Raw genomic sequence first — 14,751 nt, 5'->3', positions numbered from 1 at the left:
AAAAATAGTCTGTGAAACTATGGTAAAAAGAATAGTTCAGATCTTCCAATTTCGCAAGATCTTTTTTTTTTTTTGTGAGAAGTTGGAAGATGTGAACTAATTTTTATTATATCCCCACAGACTACTTTTCTTGACCTACAGGCGGTGGTGGCAGAGCTGGAAAGGTTAGTGAAGGGATGTGTATGCCCTGGGGGTGGGGGGCGATGGTTGGCATGGGTGGCCTGGCTGAAGGGCCCTCAGGTAAGTCAGTGGGGGGCACCCCTTGCCTTGCTTCATCTTCCACCCCCCTACCTTTTTGCTTCGTCTTCGTTCTTCGCCACTTCTTCTTGCTCACTGCCGTAACAGGAGGTTGAGCAACGTACTGGTGCTGCAGCCACAAAACGATGTAGTGAGGGTGGAGGATGAAGGAAGGCAGAGGGTGCAGGGCTGCCTCCCCCACCCTGCGCCAGCTTACCTGAGCGCCCCCAACCAGGCCATCAACATTCTGACAACTGCTTCATCTTGTGGCTGCTCCAGCTCGGTCCAGGACCCCATTTGCGTTGCTCAGCCTCTTGCTCTATTGTGGCAGCGAGCAAGAAGCGACCTGCTGACCACGCGGGGTCTTTGATGGGATTTCTGGAGTCGTCACCACGAGGCAAGGCAGTTGTTAAGACATTGATGGATTAGCTGCGGAGTCCTCAGGTAAGCTGGTTCATGGGGCAGCTTCGCACTTCATCTTCCACTCCCCCACCGCCTCATTTTGTCTTCCTTAGAGAAGTACCCTGCCGGCCAGACACTGAAGTGACACCATTACTGCTGCAGTGAGAAAGAGCAAGAGAGTGATCCAATCCAACCTCTATTTATGTGTGTGTGTCAGTGGAGAGATTCAGCCAGTTCTCCCAGATCGCATGAACCGGTAGCAGTGACTGTGGGAGCCTCTGCCCACCTGCCCAGACATAATGCGTGACTACTGCACATGCACAGAAGGCTGTGTGCATGCGCAGAGGTGGCGCATGCGAGCACGGGTGTTCACATTTACAACTTGGTAGGGAACGTAAGTGAATCCCACCTCTGGTGTGAGTCTGTATGTGTGCGTGTGTGTGTGTGAGAGAGAGATAGAGGCACCGAAAGCAACTGAAGGTAGAATGGCTGTCGCTGCCCCACCTCACTTCTTCCCGCAGGAAGAGCCTGCTCCCCGACCCAGCTACTGCAGGCCCCTGGATTACGTCCCCAAACCTGCCCAGTCACCACCCATGAGAGGAATGTCATGTTGGCCATGGCCCTGGGCCACACCTAGTCGGCCCCGACCACCCCTGCCCCCCCCTTCCCGGCAGGACAACCAAAATACTGATCTGGCCCTCAATAAAATGGAGTTTGACACCTCTGGTTTAGGACAATTAAGATTTGTATTAATGTTTTATTTCCATTATTTCAGTTGCCTTTTCAAATTCATGTCTCTGGGTAGATAACAGCAGTTCAAAATAGCAAGTGGTGGCAGCAAAAATGGGAAGAATTTTTCCCAGAAGAAAAGATGTTGCTTGAAAAAGGACGCATCAAAAGGAAACAAGTTCCAAAATGGAGAGAAAGCTCAAACTCATGGAAGTTTTAGAAAATTTACCTCACAACAAGCGTCATGATGGAGAGATGAATGGGAGAATGGTGTCTCATAGGTGACAGGAGGAAAAGTGGAATTACAAAATGCAAGAAGGCAAAACTTGAGAAATACACATAAAATTCAAATTCTATGAGGCAAAAAGAAAAATGGATTCATTTTGGTTTTTCAGTCGGGAAGACAGCTCAGGAAATATGAGTAGGATGTTGAAAGAGAATGTCAGTGAAACAGATTAAACGAAGTACCAATTTTCTTCTAACCAAAAGAGCTGAAGACTCCCAAGGTTTCAAGATTAGTGTGGATTTGAAGGTGACACTGCAAGAACAACAAAGAGATTTATTTACATTAATGAAAGAAAAAAACAGGGAAGTAGAGCTAAGAAGCGATTTAAAAAGAATAAAATTAACACCTCTCTTTGCCCAAAACTTGGTTCTTTTGAGCCCATTTTTCTCAGTCTTCTATAATGGGAAAAATTGACTTAATTTTTGATCAGTATTTGAATAAATAGCCTGAGTCTCTGAAAACCTAAAGTATTCTTACCCCTCCTAATCCTTCCAAAAGTTCCTGTGGGTTTAATTTTAATTCATTAAAAAGAATTTTAAAATGTCTCATGGACAACCATACCAATGATGTTTAATTTTATTTATATCCAAAATTAATTTTATTCCAGTCTAATTAAAATCCAATTAATTTCAATTAAACCCAATTTATTTAAAATGAATTTAGTGATTTCCTTATTATCATGTCATAGAAAGACAAAATAGCTATAGCTATAGCACTTAAACTTATATACCGCTTCATAGTGCTTTACAACACTCCATAAATGGTTTACAGAATCGGCATATTGCCTCCAACAATCTGGGTCCTCATTTTACGGGTCTCAAAAAGAGTGGAAGGTTCAATCAACCTTGAATTGGTCAGAATCAAATTCCTGTCAGTCAGCAGAAATAGCTTGCAATACTGCATTCTAACCACTGCACCACCATGGCTCTAATGCTTCAAAAAGTGTCTTTGAACACGGATTTCACTTCCCATTCTGGTTTCTTTTGTGGGAGGAATTCATCATTCTGAAATTCTTTTCACACGATACGTTGATATGTACGTTATCTTGTTCTATTGCATTTGGTTGAATGTTGAATTCCCAGACAGTAATCCTCAACTTAAGAACAGTTCGTCTACTACTGTTCAAAGTTAGAACTGTACTGGAAAAAGTGTCTTACAACCATTTTTCACACTTACGACTCTTGAAACATGATCATAGGATTTACATTCAGATATTTGATAAATCACTCACATTTATGTTCTGGGGTCATATGATCACCTTTTGTAACTTTCTGAAGACCTGAATCTGACCAGAATCAGAAGCATAATCAATTGAAAAGCCAGATTCACTTAATAATAGTGTTACTAACTTACCTACTGCAATGATTCACTTAACAAATGTGGCAAGAAAAGCTGTAAAATAAAGCACAACTCACTCATTTTGCTTAGCAATGAGAATTTTGGGCTCAACTACAGTCATAATCCTGTATTTCTATTGAACCTCTTCCCACATTTTCTTTATTGATATGGTTTCTCCTGTGTGGATCCTTCTATGGCAAGTAAAGAGTGTTACTCCTTGTAAAGCTCTCCACATTCCATGCATCCATATGGTGTCCCCCCCAAATATGGATTCTTTCATGCGAAGTGAGATCACAACTCTTTTCACACTCCATGCATTGATATGGCTTCTCACCTGTGTGGATCCTCTTGTGCGAATTAAGATGACCGCTATGATTAAAGCTCTTTCCACACTCCTTACATTGATATGGTTTCTCTCCTGTGTGGATCCTTTTGTGGGAGGTAAGAGCAGAATTCCACTTAAATCCCTTTCCACATTCCACACATTTATATGGCTTCTCTCCTGTGTGGATCCTTTTGTGGGAAGTAAGATGACCACTACAAGTAAAGGTCTTTCCACACTCCATGCATTTATATGGTCTTTCTCCTTTGTGATTTCTTTGATGCTTTATAAGAGATTCATAATAACAGAAAGTTTTGCTGCACTCCATGCATTGATATGCCTTCTCCTCTGTATGAATGCTTTTATGGTGAATCAGAGCATATTTGCTACTAAAGCTCTTTCCACACTCCTTACATTGATATGGTTTCTCTCCTGTGTGGATCCTTTTGTGGGAATCAAGACGACTGGTAAAAGCAAAGGTCTTTCCACACTCCATGCACTGATATGGTTTCTCTCCTGTGTGGGTCTTCTTGTGGGAATCAAGACGACTGGTAAAAGCAAAGGTCTTTCCACACTCCATGCACTGATATGGTTTCTCTCCTGTGTGGGTCTTCTTGTGGGAATCAAGACGACTAGTAAAAGCAAAGGTCTTTCCACACTCCATGCATCCGTATGGTTTCTCTCCTGTGTGGATCCTCTTGTGTGTATTAAGAGAAGTGTTACGAGTATAGGTCTTTCCACACTCCATGCATTGATAAGGCTTCTCTCCTGTGTGGACACTCTTGTGGGAATTAAGACTACTGCTTTGAGCAAAGGTCTTTCCACACTCCGTGCATTGATATGGTTTCTCTCCTGTGTGGATCAAGTTGTGGGAATTAAGATTACGGCTACGAGTAAAGGTCTTTCCACACTCCATGCATTGATAAGGCTTCTCTCCTGTGTGGACACTCTTGTGGGAATTAAGACTACTGCTTTGAGAAAAGGTCTTTCCACACTCCATGCATTGATATGGTTTCTCTCCTGTGTGGATCAAGTTGTGGGAATTAAGATTACTGCTACGAGTAAAGGTCTTTCCACATTCCATGCATTTATAAGGTCTTTCTCCTTTGTGACCCCTTTGATGTCTTATAAGAGAATGATTATAACAGAAGGTCTTTCCACACTCCATGCATTGATATGGCTTCTCTCCTGAGTGGATCTTTTTGTGGGAATTAAGATGACCGCTATCAGTAAAGCACTTTCCACACTCCTTACATTGATATGGTTTCTCTCCTGTATGGATCCTTTTGTGAGAGGTAAGAGCTGAATTCCACTTAAATCTCTTTCCACATTCCACACATTGAAATGGCTTCTCTTCTGTGTGGATTGTCTTGTGGGAATTAAGATCACTGGTACAAGTAAATGTCTTTCCACACTCCATGCATTGATATGGCTTCTCTCCTGTGTGGATCCTCTTATGGGAATTAAGATTAATCCTATAAGTAAAGGTCTCTCCACACTCCATGCATTTATAAGGTCTTTCTCCTCTGTGAATCCTTTGATGTCTTATGATGTCATATTTCCTACTAAAGCTCTTTCCACACTCCATGCACTTATATGGTTTCTCTCCTGTGTGGATCCTCTTATGGGAATTAAGATTACTGTTATGAGTAAACTTCTTTCCACAATCCATGTATTTGTAAAGTTGTTCTCCTTTGTGATTCCTTTTGTGAGTTCTAAGAGAGTCATTATTACAGAAAGTCTTTGCACACATCCTGCATTTATATGGTTTCTTTTCTGAATGTGTCTTTTTATGACAAATGAGATGATCGGATTTATTAAAGCTCTTTCCAGATTCCATGCATTGATATGGTATTTCTCCCGTATCGATGTTTGTACGGTTAGGAAGCCAACTGACCCGAGGAAAACCATTTTTAATTCCACTTTGTGATTGCTTTGTTTCATCACTCTTTGGTTGCATCTGATCTGCAAATTTCCCCTTTTCCCTTTTCTGATGGATGGATTGGCATTCCTCCTTGCAATTCTTATTCTCTTGCCCATTAAAGCCTTCAAAAAGAAAAATGAAAATGAAATGTAGCAAGAATGGGGAACAATCAAACCTTTTCTTCTGAAATTCAGCCAAAGAATCATTAATATATTTTGGCTGCTTTGTTGGCAAACATGAAGATTCTAACTAAGATTTTAGCAAGGACCCATTTCCAAGTGTATCAATACTGATCCTTATATAACATATAAATGAATGTAAGACACAACCATGATCCAAGCTTTGACCTGGGACTATTCCATGATGCCACAAACTCCTGAAGTCCATTGGACACGGTATCATACTCAGTCAACAACTTACTTACCAGCTCCCCAACTTCATTGGAAGTCTCATCCACACTTGTCTCTAGAGCAGAATCTTTGAAAGCCAAGGGGAATTTCTGGATGGCAATAGCCCCCACCCTCAATTAGGCTGATGCCAAACTTGGTACACAAATGGGGCATCTCAAAGAAGGGACATCCCACTCAGGAATCATCCAGTCTTGGTTATAGCAACTCAGGCCCATCGGGGAGCTAGTGACAAGGTGCAGGTATGAATACTGAACCCTAGTAAATAGAACCTTGCTCAAGAGTTGACATCATACCTATGTGTAGTCTGTCCCTCAGATTCTCACTAATATCTTCAGTGGCATGATATGTTGTATTTTATGAGCAGAAAGCATTGAAAAAACCAATTCCTTTATGTAAAAAGGAATGCTATGTGGTTTTCCAATTTTTCTTTCAATAAATTTCATTCTTCTATAAATTTAGTTTGGGGAAACATTTAACACACTAGGCTAGAAACAGTGAGTACTAGTTCAGCCTTTAGGGATGAATGGTGGCTGGGTGACTTTGGGCCAGTCTCTCTCAGCTCAACCTACGTCACAAGGTTCTTGTTGTAGGGAAAACAGCAGGAGGAATGAATATTGGGTTTGTCCACTGCCTTTATTATTATTTACAAAAAATAAAGGCAGGATATAAAAAAAAAGTGATGTTTTATTAGTAATCACATCTAAGCCCCCCACCCCATGACGTTTCTATGTTTCTGAGCAAAGACAGGGGGTCTTACCCAGAGAAGCCAGATTCTTGGAATTTTCCAGCATGACTTCTCCGTGGAGAGCTTTTTGGTCAGCGTCCAGTTGAGACCACTCCTCCTTGGAGAAATGCACAGCCACTTCCTCAAAAGACACAACACCCTGAACAAGGAAACAAGTTTTCCTTTTAACAGATAATCAATCCCAAGAATGATTTTCCAGTTTTCTTCCACCAACAGAGAGAGATCCAGTAAACAAAATAGGCATCTTCTGCAGAATTCAGAATGACATAACTTGTAATAATATATGTCTATGGAGATTCTCAGTCACCAGGTCACGGTTGTCCCAAATGTTTTTAAAAAGAAAAAAAAGTATTTTTTTTAATGGTATGTGAGAACAACCCTGAGAGACAGAAGAAAGAGCCTGAATGATGACAACAATTTGGTCAATGAAATCTGATGGCAAAGCGAAAGAGGTGGAGAAAGCATCTCACAAAGGATCCCCTCAGAAGGGAGAGATAGCCAAGGCTGCATATCGGTTTTGAATGCAGATGTCAGATTCATATTGCTTAGAAACAGCAATTTATTACAATAAACTCTAGAACAAAATGAAATCCATCCAAGATTCATGGACATTTTCTGATCTTTTTCCTTCTTACCTGAAGTAATGGTTCAGCCAGTCCTTCAGCCCCACCACAAAGAGGAGGAGATTCTAAAATTTCCAAGGACAGATTTCTTCCCTCTGTAAGGCAGGGAAAAATGGTGGAGGCAGATTTGTTATAAAGAGAGAGATTCCAATCAAGAGGAACAAAAAAATCAGCTAAATGTTACATGACACAGAAAGAGCTTTTTTTACCTGGCATAGTGTCCTGACTTTGATCATTGTGTAAAGTCTCCCTGAACAGCAGCTCTTGAGAAGACCTGAATGAATCTTTCCTCCCCTTAGGATACTCAGTCACAGCTTCCAAGGATTTCTGGAGAACAAGTGAGGTGAGAAACAAAGAAAGAGTATTAATGAATTATCATACTGCACCTTTAAACCAGCAGACCACACTGTCCATTTCTGGAAGAATAATGGACAAACAGTCCACAGGAGTTAATAATCCCAGAAAACTCAGCAAAATAGGAATTCAAAAATTCAGAGAGCTCCCCTTTAGAGCTGCTAAGACTACATTCACACACCTGCAAGTCTTTTTGCCTCTTTTCCTCCTCCTGGGTCATCAAGAAGCCTTCGGCCAGGGCCACCGCCTGGGAACTGGTCTCCGCTCCACACTCCCGCACCCATTTCTCCATCTCTGGGGGAAGGACAGCCAGGAACTGCTTCAGGAGCACCAGGTCCAGCATCTGAGCCTTTGTATGTTTTTCTGGCTGCAACCACTGATGGCAAAGACGGTGAAGCTGACTGCAAACATCTCGGGGACTCTTCCCCTCCTGGAACTGCACTTTTCTCAAGTGATAATATTCGATCTCTGAACTGTTGGCTTCCTCTTCTTGGCTCTTCTGCCCAGAATTTGCCCCATTCTTCCCCCAGCTCCAAGGTTGAGTAGGTGCAGGGGCTTTTCCAACATCTGCATCTGCTGGGCTTTGTCCCTCCATCTTCTCTCTGGTCTCTAATCCAGCTCCAAAATGGATGGATGGATCTCCCCAAGTGTTACTAATCAAATGAAGTCTGGCCACACACCTAAAGGTCATTCAGCCCTTTTTCAACAGAAGATAGTCTGGACTGCCGAGAAACCAGGTAAGATTTCCAACTTATATATCTGAAATGGAAAACACAGCCTGTTCAATATGGTGAGGTGACAAATCTGAATACTGACCAACCTCTTCCTCAACCTCCAAAAAGAAAAAAAGAAATCCAGCAATAGCTGTAAGGGGGGGCTGCAGGGGGGCTGGGTGCTTAGCAACACAGGTATTTGGCCTGCCAGGGACACAACCCGCTTCTTGTTTGAGACATGTAGCAGGCACAGGGCGGTACAGAAAAAGAAGCAGAAGTGGTGCTTAATTCTATTACTGGCAGAGCAAAACTATTTTTATATAAACGAAAGAGCAGTTAAACTAATTCTACTGATGCTAATATTATGTCCCACTAATTCTACCTTTTTATTATTATTATTATTATTATTATTATTATTATTATTATTATTATTATTATTATTATTATTATTATTATTATTATTATTATTATTATTATTATTATTATGTGCCTCCAGCACAATTGAAATCTTAAATCTCTTAGTTCACAAACAGCAGTTGAGATGAGAACCCCATCAAACTCCGGGCTGAAACTCCTGGGGAAACTCCAGAAGGCAGAATGAAGAAACCATCGTCCTAGGCATACAGAACGAATATCTCAATGTATTAACATGATGTGGAGGATCTTGTGATGTGCTGGAAGAACCAGTTGGTGGTGAAAGGGCTGGAAACCAGGAAACCGAGTTCCAGTCCTTGCACACCTTATATCCAATTTCTTGCACACGGAGTTGCAGCCTTGCGTGCAAAGCCAGCAGGAGCGACTTCGGCAGGGCGCTTCTCTCAGCCTAGGAAAGAGGAGGAGAAGGAATCCCCTTCGGAAAACGGGGCCACGAAATTTGCAGGAAATTGTCCAGGAGTCAAGACTGATTTGAAAGTAGAAATTTGTTTTGCAAAGCCGATCTCTCTCTCAACCCCTCCCCCCGCGCCCCCTTGCAGGATTTTTCCCGATGAAGTGGAGGGTAAATGGATCCCTTGGTTTCTGCGATCCTGATCCCCCCAAAAGGAGCAGCGCGATGGTCCGGAGCTTTGCTCTCTCCCCTGCCTGGCCCGTGCATGGACCGGGGGATGGGGGTGCGGGTGAGCAGGGGAACATGGGACCACGGGATCTCCCTTTCCCATAACCCCGAACCTGATGAAGTTTTGCAGGTCGCCATGCACGCCTCCAGTAACAAGGTCTGGATCTCCATCCGTGGAAGATTTCCCTGCAAACTCTTGGACTTCTGGAGAAACTCAGCCCAAGGCTCACAGCGAAGGGGAGCCGGATCGGACACGGTAGAAAAGCCAGATGCGCTCCCAGCCTTTTCGGGGTGGGGGGGCACTTGTGACGGTGAAAGAAGAATGCGCATGCTCAATTTTTTTCGAAAGCGGGAGGGGGAGGGGGCGCTGCCCGGCTCTTCCAACGGCTACCGAGGGAGCCCCCTGGAGGATCCTGCGAGCGATGCCAGAGGACACGCAGGGCATCATCATGTTCCAGGGTATCATGCTGGGTCAACCACATAGCCACTAACTCCCCAATTTCATTTAAATCTCACTTGTCTGCAGAGCAGAATCTTTGAAAGCCAAGGGGAATTTCTGGATGGCAATAGCCCCACCCTCAGTTACCTCAAACTTGGTACACAAGTGGGCACATCTCAGAGAAGGAACATCCCACTTTGGAACCATCCAGTCTTCGTTATAGCAGCTCAGGGCCACCGGGGACCCAGTGACCCAGCTACCCACGTCTCCATCTACTCTCTGGATTTAGGCATCTCCTGGAAAGAAGTTTCTCACTTTTAGCTGGCTCTGACTTTTCTGGCGATTCCAATTTTCCTCCTGGAGGCAATGCAGCGGGACCATAGCTTTTGATTTCTTCCCTGTCTGCCCAGTGTATGCACAGGGGCGGCAGGGGAACATGGGACAATGGGTTCCCTACTTTCCAGGACTCCGAATTTGATGAAATTTTGCGTGTCTGCACGCACGGTCCAGCCCGTGGAAGAAAAAGTCCCTCCCCACTTATTGAACACCGGAGTCAGGTTTTGATCTCTCTCCATGCAAGTTTTCCTTGGAGCCTCCTGGACTTCTGGAATGGCTTGGCCTAAGACTTGTAGCAAGGGAGGGGTGGGGGTGGGAGCAGAATTAGGCAGCGTAGAAAGGACAGACGCACTTTCAGTCTTCTCTGCAAAATGCCCCACGTGGGTCTCGGACCTGGTGAAAGAGCACATGCTCAGTTCCCTCCTGAAGCGGGCGACTGCTGCCCCTGCCTTTCCAACAGCTACCTGGGGAGCCCCCTGGTGGATCTTTCATGCAATGCCAGATGGACCCAGCCATGGCGTAGGGCTGGGATGATGGTCATTGGAGTAGAAGGAAAGGCTCCCTCTGATATTGCACGCAGCGATTTGTAGACTTCCTTTTTTTAAATGTCTAAGAACGATCTGTGATGTTGTAAATATTGAGAATATCTCTGTGTAGCATCAAAAGGATCAAGCGTCTCTTTGAAGCCCAGGTAATATCATGTAGTTTTTGGCAAACTCAGCCCTAAAGTGAGGGAAGATAAGAGGTCTGGCAGAGTCACAGGATGGGAAGTGAAGGCAGGGGTGTCAAACTCAAGGCTCGGGGGCCGGATCTGGCCCGCAATAAGGTCAGATCCGGCGCGTGTGGCCATCCTTGAACCTAAGGAGCCGGCCTGCATCATCCTGGTACAGGAGGTGATGGGTGCATGGCACACAGGCCCAGTTCTCCACCGTTGCGTGCAGGGTAACAAAAGAAGTCTGTGGGAGTACAGTAAAAAGAATAGTTCAGATCTTCCAACTTTTTGAGATCTTTTTCTTTTTCGTGAGTAGTTGGAAGCTCTGAACTATTTTTTTACCATAGTCCCAGACTTCTTTTGTTTCCCTGCACGTGGCGGAGGCGAACGGAGCTGGAAAGCAGGTTAGTGAAGGGATGTGGCTGCCCTCGGGTTGGATGGGGGTGTGAGGGTTTGACATGGGTGGCCTGGCTGAAGAGCCCTCAGGTAAGCTGGTGCGGGGATGGTGGTGCAACTCTGCACCCTGTGCCTTGCTTTGTCTTCCACCCCCCTCATCACCTTGCTTCGTCTTCGTTCTTCGCCACTTCTTCTTGCTCACTACCATAACGGAGCAGGAGGATGAACAATGCACTGGTGCGACGGCCACAGAGTGGCAGTGGGGTGGAGGATGAAGCAAGGCAGGGGATGCAGAGCTGCCCCCCATGCCCTGCATCGGCTTACCTAAACACCCCCCAATCAGGCCATCAGCATCCTAACAACTGCCTCGTCTTGCAGCAGCTCCAGCAGTCCGGTCCAGGACTCCACATGTGTTGCTCAGCCTCTTGCTCCATTGCGGCGGTAAAGAGAAGAGGGCTGGTGGCCACGCGGGGTCTTGGAAAGGGTTTTTTAATCTCCGCCACAAGGCCAGGCAATTGTCAGGATGTTGATGGCCTGGCTGCAGGGCCCTCAGGTAAGCCGGTGCATGGGGCAGCTCTGCACTCTCTGCCTTGCTTCGTTTTCCACCGATCCACCACCTTACTTTGTGGCCGTCGCATCAATTTGTCACTCATCCTCCTGAGTTACAGCAGTGAGCAAGGAGAAGTGGCGAAGAATGAAGGCAAATGAAGTGAGGGGATGGTGGGATGGAGGATGAAAAAGTGTCAGCCGCCATGAAGAACATGGCTGGTTCCGCCGCCATCAGGTTTCGTGAGAGTGAGAGAACGATCTGATCAAACCTCTGTGTGTGTGTGTGTGTGTGTGTGTGTGTGTGTGTGTGAGAGAGAGAGAGAGAGAGAGAGAGAGAGAGATAGCTGCTTTTAGTGCTTCCCGGTTTCCCACCCCATGCCCACCACGCTGGTCTGGTCTGATGGGAGGAATTGCCTTCCACCTTTGCCGCACAACGAACAGGAATTAACCATCCCCCAAGCCCCGCCGCTATCAAAGTAAATCCTGGGCACTGCGTTCCAATGGACAGACGAAAAGCACAGCTCTTGTCTGAAGGAGGAGGAGGAGCAGCGGGGTGATGAAAGAGGGAAAGTGACTGAGTGAGAAGCGCCCTGCTGGCCAGGCACTGAAGTATCACCATTGTTGCCACAGCGAAACAGAGCGATAGAGCAAGAGCGATCCAATCCAACTTCGGTGTGTGTGTAAGAGTGGGGGGGGGAGGAGGGAGCAATCTACTCAACCTGAGTTATACCAGGGCTGGGGGCTGTGTGCTTCAGGGCTGGTGGCAGAGTGGGAAAAGATGTGGAGCCAAAAGCATCTGAAGGCACACTGGCGGTAGCTGCCCTGCCTCACCTGATCCCATAGGACAACTCTCCTGCTCCCTGCCCATCCACTGGAGATTGCTGGATTCCCTCCCCAACTCCGCTTCCGCAGGCACCACCCACAAGAGCAATCTAATGCTGGCCCTTCCCCTGGGCCATACCCAGTGGGCTGTGACCAACACCCCCGACCCCTGGAGGACAACCACAATGCTGATTCGGCCCTCAATGAAATACATTTTGACACATATGTTGGACATAATAGGTCAATATGGTAAGGTATCTGGATTTAAAGTAAATCAACACAAGACAAAGATGATAACTAAAAATATGTCCATATCTCAAAGAAAAGATTTAGGGAGAATAACGGGGTTTGAAATATTTAAAAAGGTTAAGTATTTAGGAGTATATATTGCAGCCTCAAACACTAAAAACAATTTAAAAACAATTATGAAGTTCTTTGGCAAAAAGTGCAGAAAGAAATGGAAAACTGGAAAAAACTACAACTATCTCTACTGGGAAGGATAGCAGTAATAAAAATGAACGTATTACCTAGGTTTTTATTTTTGTTTCAAATGATACCAGTGCTTAAGAAAGATGGAAATTTGAGGGAATGGCAGAAAGGGGTTAATACTTTTATTTGGGGCAGGAAGAAACCAAGAGTTAAACTGAAAATTATACAGATATACGTGAGAGAGGTGGTCTTAAAATGCCTAATTTAAGATTGTATTATGAAGCAGCTGTTTTATCACAAATTAGTGATTGGTTTAATTTAACTGAAGAGAGAATGTTAAATATAGAAGGTTATGATTTATTATATGGATGGCATGCTTATCTGTTATATGAAAAAAAGTGGATAAAGTGTTTAAGAGTCATATACCATATTTTCCGGCGTATAAGACGACTTTTTAACACATGAAAATCTTCTCAAAAGTCGGGGGTCATCTTATACGCCGGGTGTCGTTCTCCTGTAACCAGGCAGACCAGCCCGAAAGGCTCTGATGGCTCTGATTAATAGCCCTGACGATCTGCTAATCAGGCAACTCAACTGGGATTGCCAGAGCCATGGAGAAGGGAAAAAGTTTTCCCCCTCCAGCTTGCTTACCTTAGCTGCTTGCCTTGCCTTGCTTCGCTTGCCTGAATCCATTCCATCAGCAAGCCACTCCCTGCCTGCATTCAAGCAGGCAGGGAGTTGTGGACTTCAACTCCCAGAATTCCTCAGCCAGCAAAACAAAGCTGGCTGAGGAATTCTGGGAGTTGAAGTCTACAAGTCTTAAAGTTGCCAAGGTTGGAGACCCCTGTTCTATTGGGTAAGTTTTTTTCCCCTTTGGGATCTTTAAAAAAAATAGTTAATTGGGTTTTTTAGTTGTTCTTTTTTAGACCTAGCCATTTAAAGTTTAGGAAGTTTTAAATTTAGCTTTCATATAAAAATAAAATAAAATAAAATAATATTTGTGCAGCTTTCTGAGATTTAGTATGTTTTTGTAGTGTTTCACTCTAACTACACAAACACACAAAATCTCACAAAGCTGTATGTGGAATTTTGTGTGTGTAAAGTGTGAAAGTTGTTTTTTTGGGGCTTTTTGTGGCTGTGTGAGGTTCCTGCTTGTTGCAGGGGCCATTTTGGGTCTAGCACAGCTGCTTTTACATTGTGGGTGAGCCAGTTGATGTTTTTTAATTTTTATTTGGTGTGCGTTGGAAGAGGGGTAGTCTTATACGGCGAGTATAGCCCAAACCCTATATTTTAACAGGAAAATTCGGGGGTCGTCTTATACGCCCAGTCTTATACGCCGGAAAATACGGTACTCAGAAATGCGTTGTTGAGGGTCTGAAAAAAGTATCAATATAAGTTAAATTATAAGATACCCATATGGGCAAATCCTAGACATGCAATAGAAAATGTAAGTATAGAACAAAAAACAGGTGATTACATATAAAGAGCTTCTTTTTATGGAAAGGGGTAAGCTCTAACTGAAATCTTTAGATGTATTAAAAGAAGAAGGATAATTTATACTTGGTTTCAGTATGGTCAACTTCAAGCTAGATGGAGGGAAGATCAGAAAATTGGTGTCATGCAAAATGAGGAAAATTTGGTAAAACAGATTAGAGATGAAAGCCAAATGCATATTAAAAGATTGTATAATGTATTGTTGGAAATAGACTCGGAAACGGAATTGGTTAAGGATTGTATGATAAAATGGGCACAAAACTTTCAGGAACCAGTGATGATGGAAACATGGGAAAAGATTTGGGTCAGAAATGTTAAGTTTACACAAGCACAAAATTTGAGAGAGAATTTTTATAAAATGTTTTATAGATGGCACTTAGATCCCAAAAAATTATCATGTATGTATCCGAATTTGCAAGCTAAATGTTGGAGATGTG

General features: G+C 44.0%; 1 protein-coding gene across 2 annotated transcripts; it reads right to left on the bottom strand.

The window, feature by feature from the left end:
- Window positions 1-1,366: 1,366 nt before the first annotated feature.
- LOC148115841 (uncharacterized) lies at window positions 1,367-9,481 on the bottom strand. 2 transcript variants are annotated; one of them, XM_087884182.1, is made up of 7 exons: window positions 9,251-9,481; window positions 7,552-8,129; window positions 7,226-7,343; window positions 7,029-7,111; window positions 6,406-6,532; window positions 3,327-5,360; window positions 1,367-1,906 (listed from the first exon to the last, which is right to left on the bottom strand). In XM_087884182.1, exons 2-7 carry the CDS (start codon window positions 8,059-8,061, stop codon window positions 1,884-1,886), a joined length of 2,895 nt encoding a protein of 964 aa, XP_087740308.1. In that variant the 5' UTR covers window positions 8,062-8,129; window positions 9,251-9,481; the 3' UTR covers window positions 1,367-1,883. The 2 variants fall into 2 exon arrangements, with proteins under 2 accessions (XP_087740308.1, XP_087740307.1); XM_087884181.1 differs by lacking the exon at window positions 1,367-1,906 and having other exon boundaries at window positions 1,913-5,360; window positions 9,251-9,463.
- Between the last annotated feature and the right edge of the window lie 5,270 nt (window positions 9,482-14,751).

This window comes from Pantherophis guttatus, chromosome 2 (assembly GCF_059756535.1).
Source record: "Pantherophis guttatus breed Tessera chromosome 2, ASM5975653v1, whole genome shotgun sequence".
Taxonomy (NCBI): Eukaryota; Metazoa; Chordata; class Lepidosauria; order Squamata; family Colubridae; genus Pantherophis; species Pantherophis guttatus.
Note: the sequence above shows the minus strand (reverse complement) of the source record. Positions and strands in the feature narration are given on the sequence as shown.

Coding starts and splice junctions, on each gene's coding strand:
- LOC148115841 (XM_087884181.1), bottom strand. CDS start 8,061: ATGACCTTTAGGTGTGTGGCCAGACTTCATTTGATTAGTAACACTTGG. Junction 6,533..7,028: donor TGGCTGAACCATTACTTCAG/GTAAGAAGGAAA, acceptor TTCCTTGTTCAG/GGTGTTGTGTCTTTTGAGGA. Junction 5,361..6,405: donor CAAGAATCTGGCTTCTCTGG/GTAAGACCCCCT, acceptor TTCTTTTTGAAG/GCTTTAATGGGCAAGAGAAT.